Consider the following 6,728-nt stretch of genomic DNA (forward strand, 5'->3'; position numbering starts at 1 on the left):
TAAATCCCGCATTGGATACCAAATTCATATTTATACATGAGATATTAGATATTATCTTATTTGTAATTTTTTCTTGTAATTTTGTAAAAAATATATTTTTTATTAATACCTTTATTTTTTTTTAAAAATCCCATACCAATACTAAATCCCGCATTGGATACCAAATTCATATTTATGCATGAGATATTAGATATTATTTTATTTGTCATTAAAAACAGAGAGAACTCATATTCGAAATTAAATTCAATAAAAATAAAATTTTTCTGTGAAATTTAGTGCGGATTCTAGTGAGAATATCCACGTGAGTTTTATTGAATTGAATTGTCATTTATTTGAGTTCTCTTTTTTTTGACAAAACAACAAAAGGGAGGGGGGATTGCAAGGAAAAAGCTTAATATGTCCAGAAACAAAAAAAAAAAAATAAATAAATAAAGTCGGTTGCCAATCTAAAATTCAGTGCTATTCTTCGTCTTCGTCTTCTCATCTCACTTTCTTCATTTCTCTCTCGATCGAAATCGCTTCCCAATTCTCCATCTTCTACTTTCACAGGTAAACCAAACTAACCCCCTCTTCTCTTCTATTTCTCTCCCGTTCCATCTATCTATAATCGATCCTTTTCAGCTATGGTTGTAAACAGTTCTTCGCCTGTTCAATCTCTTTTTTTTACTCCAATTCGATCTATCCATGCACGATCCTTATTCCCGCGTCTCTTCACCTTCTTCGTTCTCCTATTTCTCCATTTTCTACTTTTTTTTGAACCATTCACTGTTTTATATTTTACTTCTAGGGGTTTAAGATTTCCGATCAGCTACCAGAATCAATTTTCTTAGTGTCAATTCTTATGCCGATTATTTGACCGTTCCGTTTTTTTGTCTGTTTCTACGTTTTGTTTTCTTCCTATTGAATTGACTTTCTGGATGTTTGTTTTTTAAATTTTAGATTACTTATTAGATAATAGGCTTAAAATTGATGCAGTGATGGAGGTTTTATGTTGCTTTATGATGTTATGAGTGGATTTTTGTGACTAATAATATTGTTGATTTGTTTTGTTTTTTTGGGTTTCGATTTGTAGAAGGTTTTGATAGTAAAGGATTTGACTCATTGGAGGCTTAGAGTTATGGCTAATAACGCAGCTTCGTGTGCTGAGAGAGCAACCAGCGACTTGCTCATTGGTCCGGATTGGGCTATCAACATAGAATTGTGTGATATCATTAATATGGACCCAAGGTATTGTTTGTTATGCTCATTTTTTTGTTTATGATTGTTTAGACAAGAGTTCTTGGCTGTTTAGATTGTTTAAAAATTTGTATTGTTTGGGACATCATATATGACAAAGTGATCTGTATATCATTTATAGTTTTCTCAACTTTGAAGCTTGTTAAGCTACGGACTTAACTATTTGTGAATAAAATAGCAATATCTACCATCGACATACCCTTTCTTTCAGCTCCTAGGGGATTCATTGAAATTTTTGTTAAGATGGGTGATGGGATGGGACAACTATTAACATGTCGCAATTTGAGAATTGAGGTTTGGGCATGTGTGGAGAAGACATATAGGAGTACAATGCTGGAGGGTAAATCATGTGGAAAGTAATCAAATAGTTAGGTAAAGGGAGACTACAAGATGTCAATCCATTAAGAAGGCTTTGAAATACATGGTCTGCATTAGACATGATATAGTGCTAAGATAATAAGGTGATGTTTAATCAATGAATCCAACTCCACCTATTGGAGAAATTCTTTGATTGTTGTATCATATTCAACAGACAACAGTGTAATTTGAATGCAAATAGAGTGATGTCAGCAGTAGATGGGGAATTTTTTTCTATCAGTTTTAATACTATGGGCATAATATTCTTGAATTAGGGAGACTAAAACCATTTTCTTTTTACAATACGAGGACTAGAAATAAACTGAAGCCATTTTTAAGTTTTTCTTTCTTTGCTTTGTAGTTTTGGAACTCAAGTATGTTTGATTTGATTTTTCTCATGAATATTCAATCATCAAAATTTTCCTGATCATTTCTGCTGAGCTAATTATATTTGCAGGCAAGCAAAGGATGCATTGAAGATACTTAAGAAGCGCTTGGGCAGTAAAAATCCCAAAACACAGCTGCTGGCTCTTTTTGTCAGTGTTATATTCTTTTAATCTTGGATAATTGTTGAATATTTTATCTACTTGGATATACTAGGTTAAAGAGAAATAATAGAAACACATACTCTTTCAAGTATTTAGATTTTTTTCTTCCATATTCGCCGTGTTGCCTTTCAAGCTGCTTGCTACTTGGCTAAATTTGCTATTTCGTCTGGTTCTGATTTTGCTTGGTTTGGATTGAAGAAACCCCTCCTTGTATTTCTGCAGTTGTTGCACTTGATTTATCACCACCTTCTAATTAATAAAATCAGACATTCCAAAAGAAAAAAAAATAGAAACACAAAATCTTTAACACACTTTCTATCAATTATTCTCTTCAAAGTCGACACACTCTTTAAAAAAGTGATCTTTTTACGAAGCAACTAAAATGAATTTTTAGAGAACAAACCAATAATAAAGGGTGCATTACTAGCATTACTCATGGGTTAAATCATGTGATATTATTTTTACATTTTCAAACTGTAAGCTATTTAAAAGCCTCAGTCATATTTTATTGTTCCATGGTTAATAAATAATTTTGGATGAATTTGCTGGAGGTAATGAAAAGTAGTGATTACCTGACACGGATACTTTGTATTTGATGTAGGTACTGGAGACCCTTACTAAAAATTGTGGTGAAAGTGTATTTCAGCAGATCATTGAGCGTGATATATTGCACGAAATGGTTAAGATAGTGAAGAAAAAGGTATTTATTGATTTTTGACACTGGATATTTATATTTCACCAATGCCTTTCTGCAACTAAATTTTGCAAGTGGGAGACTTTCTTAATCATGGCTACAATATTTTAACCTGATTGTACAGCCGGATTTAAGTGTGAGAGAAAAGATACTGATTTTAATTGATGCATGGCAAGAAGCTTTTGGAGGCCCAAGTGGAGTTTTCCCCCAATACTATGCAGCATATAACGAACTAAAGGTGATGGCTCGCGAATCTAGACATTAGTTCATTTTCTAAGATTACTTTATACTTCACAACTTATAAGCACTAATTAGATTGTTAAATGATTTGCACAACATTTCTCCTAATGTATAGTTATACTGTAATAAATGTTGCTGTTTACATACCTGTCATATCAGTACTTTCTGCCTGTCTGGAGCAGATTTTTGTATTTGTCGCATTGCATTTATACATGACCAACTTAGCCTTGTAGACATCAGTGTATTTTTCTGGTATTTTTGGTAAGCTGGTTAATGGTTGGTTACATTGTTGTACAAGCTGCATACAATTGTGTACTTGCATTATTGATTATTTGGTAAACAACAATCAAACCTTCACCTCAAACACAATTTATAAAAATTTACAGCTCAAAACTGACGTCTAATTGAGTTGTTACTTTTTGGATTAAAAGGCTGCTGGAGTTGAATTTCCACCAAGAGAAGAAAATAGTGTGCCATTCTTCACACCTCCTCAAACTCAGCCAATTATTCATTCTGCTGCAGAATTTGATGATGCTGCTATTCAGGCTTCTCTTCAATCAGATGCATCTGACCTTAGGTACTTCTTGAACTCCATCATACACTTGTTCTGATTCTTGTGTTGTGTGGGGTTAATGGTTTTATGATACATGTTTCATTATCTAAGATAATAACAGGGTCTTTAGGGACCCCTGTTTAATAAATTCGATTATATACAACATTATGACAAATTCTACAATTTCTTTGTATGCTCATACATCATGATGAGAATCCAGTAAATTTTTGGTTTTTATATTTTCCATTTACATGTTTTTGAACATATCCCCTTTCTTTCTTTGGGTTCATGGGTTGACCAGTAAGGGTATTTTAGTTCCTCATTGGTTAACCTTAAGGGTTCATTCCTCATATCGGCTTGGTGCATTTAGGAGTATTAGTTTCCCTTGCTATTTGCCCACCTTTAGGGTACATCTCTCATATCGGTCTGGCGTTGGCCCAAGATTTAAGATCTGCATCCGTATTTTGGAACTCCCTTGAGCTAACGATCTTCATTTTTGTTTTTTGTACTCTTCTTCCTTCTGTCAACGTTATTGCTTTATAAAAAAGATCCACTAGTTTTACTTTATCTCTTTCTCTTACTAATTTTGTTTATTATCAGTGTACTAGAGATTAAAAATGCTCAAGGGCTGGCTGATGTTTTGACGGAAATGCTCAGTGCCTTGAATCCGAAAGACCCCGAGGTGATATCATTTTTTTGTTGTAGTTCCATTTTTGTTCAATATGTTGCTTCGCTTTAGTTTTTCTTGTTTATGGGAAATATATGTTTGAACTTAGAAGTTGCTTATTTTTACAACCATGTTTTCAGTTCTGCCAGTCTACGGGTTGTACATTATGGAATTTTGGATCAGGGATTTATCCCATTTTTGCAAAATGAAAATAAGCTGTTGGTGTGAGATTGGAAAGATTCTAGTTAAGAGTTTAAGAATTATGCCTTTTTTCTATGCTGGCTTTGCGGAATTGTGTCTTTTTGGTGAAATTTCATTAAGTTTCTAGATAGACAGGCCTAGTTGGCAGTCAGTGAGTAACTCGGAAATTGCTTGGAAAAGTTAGGCGCTTTTGAATATGCATGGAATTGTACACACAGAATTTCTCTAATTAAATTATGTTCCTTCAATCTTTCCCTTGATGCCAGTTGGTTCCTACACGTGAAGGAGTTCTCTAATAAAATTTTGTTCTTTCAAACTTTCCCTTAATACCAGTTGGGGCAGTAGGATCTAGAACATATTGGATCTATGAAAATGCAGGACTGAGATATGATAGATAGTACAAACTTGATGCTTTTCCTTTGACATTCAATGTTTTTGTTCCGTACAAAGTTGTTGCTTTAAGTTGTTGTTTCTTAACATTTTGAACAAAATATGCCAGGGCCTGAAGGATGAAGTGATTGTTGATCTTGTTGACCAGTGTCGTTCTTACCAGAAACGGGTCATGCTTCTTGTGAGCAATACACTGTAAGTTCTTAGTGACTAAACTATATTCTTTGTATAATTAAGAACAACATTAATTGTTACTTGGCTTGCTTTAACCTTAGGGATGAGGAGCTTTTAGGTCTGGGATTAGCACTGAATGACAGCCTTCAGCGAGTACTCAGTCAACATGACAATATTGCAAAAGGAACTGCTAATTCAGGTGCAAGAGAAGTTGAAACTCCAGTTCTGCCGCTTGTAAATGTAAACCATGAAGATGATGACTCAGAAGATGATTTTGGTCAATTAGCCCATAGGTGAACACAAAAGTTCTCGTGTTATATCAAATCCTTCATAGTTGCTTCATCTTTCTCTTTCTTCATAGTTTCGTTGTAGTTGTAATATTATTTTTTTGGGATAGTAGCCGTATTGATTTAAATTTAAATACTGTGATTTCAGGTCTTCACGAGATACTCATGCACAGAATCGGAAACCAGAGTCAGTGAGGACGACCTCACTTATTCCCCCACCACCAGCATCAAAGAGGCCAGTCTATTCTGGTACTGGCATGGTTGACTATCTTAGTGGTGATACATACAAGGCAGAAGGATCCCTTGAAAACTCAGAACCAACTTCATATGCAGCTCCTCATCATTCTAGCCCTAATCCTACCTCATCAACTATTCCAACAGAGTCTTCACCCCATCCTCATTCGACTACTACCTCATCACCAATTTTTAGCCAACAGCCTATATACGACGAGCCATCTCCCATGAAGTCTTCAGAACAGTTGCCTCCAGCTCCCTGGGATACACAAGCTCCTGTTGTCATTCCACCCCCACCTTCAAAGTATAATCAGAGACAACAGTTTTTTGAGCAAAAAGGTTCATCTCATTCGAGCAATGGATCAAGTTCGTCTACTGACAGCTTGGTGGGACAAACACAAAATCTCTCTCTGAATCCGTCCACCCCAACCAAAGAACAGAAGCCAGAAGATGCACTTTTCAAAGATCTTGTTGATTTTGCAAAATCAAAAACCTCTTCATCTTCTAAACCCAATAGGTTATATTGATTGAGATATAAATATTTTTATTGTTCATATTGCTTGTGTTGGAGTTTATGAATTATGAATGTTCATCTGGCTTTAGCTTGAGGGGTCCATTTTGTGGTTGTGCTTAGAAACATTCAGACATGTGTGTACTTTCTCAATTAAAACACTGTTAGATATACTGCATATACCCATATGTATATGGTTCATATTTATTTTATTGACTCGTGTTTTCAATAATATCAGATCTCTTTTTAGTGTCAGAGTTTTCTTCAAATAATCTGATTGCAAAGAAAAAATGGTGCATATGGTTATCATATGCAGTTTTAATCTCTTGCATAGCTCCATCATGGTCCAGCCACTCAGACCAATGCAGCTGATCAGCAAATTAAAACAATATTTTATTTATTTAATATGTTAATTGAAGTAGAATGCTTGTGGCCTGAGCCTCCATGTTTTTTTCCATAGTCTGGTCCTAGTGATTGGTTCCGTTTAATTGAAGTGAATGAATCTGGTACAAAATTTAAAAGGATGGGAATGGGTAGGGATGACAAAAAGGATCAGGTCATGTCAGTCTGTTTGTTTTTTTTTTTTTTGTAAGATGGAGCAAAGTTTATGGGTGTGTTTGGATTGGTGGTGGACAT

At 34.6% G+C, this 6,728-nt stretch overlaps 1 protein-coding gene across 2 annotated transcripts; it reads left to right on the top strand.

Annotated features, from left to right (window-relative positions):
* The first annotated feature begins 393 nt into the window (after nucleotides 1-393).
* Nucleotides 394-6,304, top strand: LOC131661362 (TOM1-like protein 3). Of its 2 annotated transcripts, none has more exons than XM_058930892.1 (10): nucleotides 394-549; nucleotides 1,073-1,227; nucleotides 2,051-2,129; nucleotides 2,743-2,841; nucleotides 2,960-3,073; nucleotides 3,507-3,652; nucleotides 4,229-4,310; nucleotides 4,996-5,081; nucleotides 5,162-5,353; nucleotides 5,496-6,304. In XM_058930892.1, the coding sequence occupies exons 2-10, from the start codon at nucleotides 1,118-1,120 to the stop codon at nucleotides 6,106-6,108; spliced, it is 1,521 nt and encodes a 506-aa protein (XP_058786875.1). In that variant the 5' UTR covers nucleotides 394-549; nucleotides 1,073-1,117; the 3' UTR covers nucleotides 6,109-6,304. The 2 variants fall into 2 exon arrangements, with proteins under 2 accessions (XP_058786875.1, XP_058786876.1); XM_058930893.1 differs by having other exon boundaries at nucleotides 420-549; nucleotides 1,076-1,227.
* The last annotated feature ends 424 nt before the right edge of the window (nucleotides 6,305-6,728 follow it).

This window comes from Vicia villosa, linkage group LG3 (genome assembly GCF_029867415.1).
Source record: "Vicia villosa cultivar HV-30 ecotype Madison, WI linkage group LG3, Vvil1.0, whole genome shotgun sequence".
Lineage (NCBI taxonomy): Eukaryota > Viridiplantae > Streptophyta > Magnoliopsida > Fabales > Fabaceae > Vicia > Vicia villosa.

Bases quoted from the DNA above. Each gene is read 5' to 3' on its own strand.
- LOC131661362 (XM_058930892.1), top strand. From the start codon at position 1,118: ATGGCTAATAACGCAGCTTCGTGTGCTGAGAGAGCAACCAGCGACTTG. The intron at 2,130-2,742 runs GTCAGTGTTATA...TATTTGATGTAG, and splicing joins CACAGCTGCTGGCTCTTTTT to GTACTGGAGACCCTTACTAA. The intron at 4,311-4,995 runs GTGATATCATTT...AAAATATGCCAG, and splicing joins TGAATCCGAAAGACCCCGAG to GGCCTGAAGGATGAAGTGAT.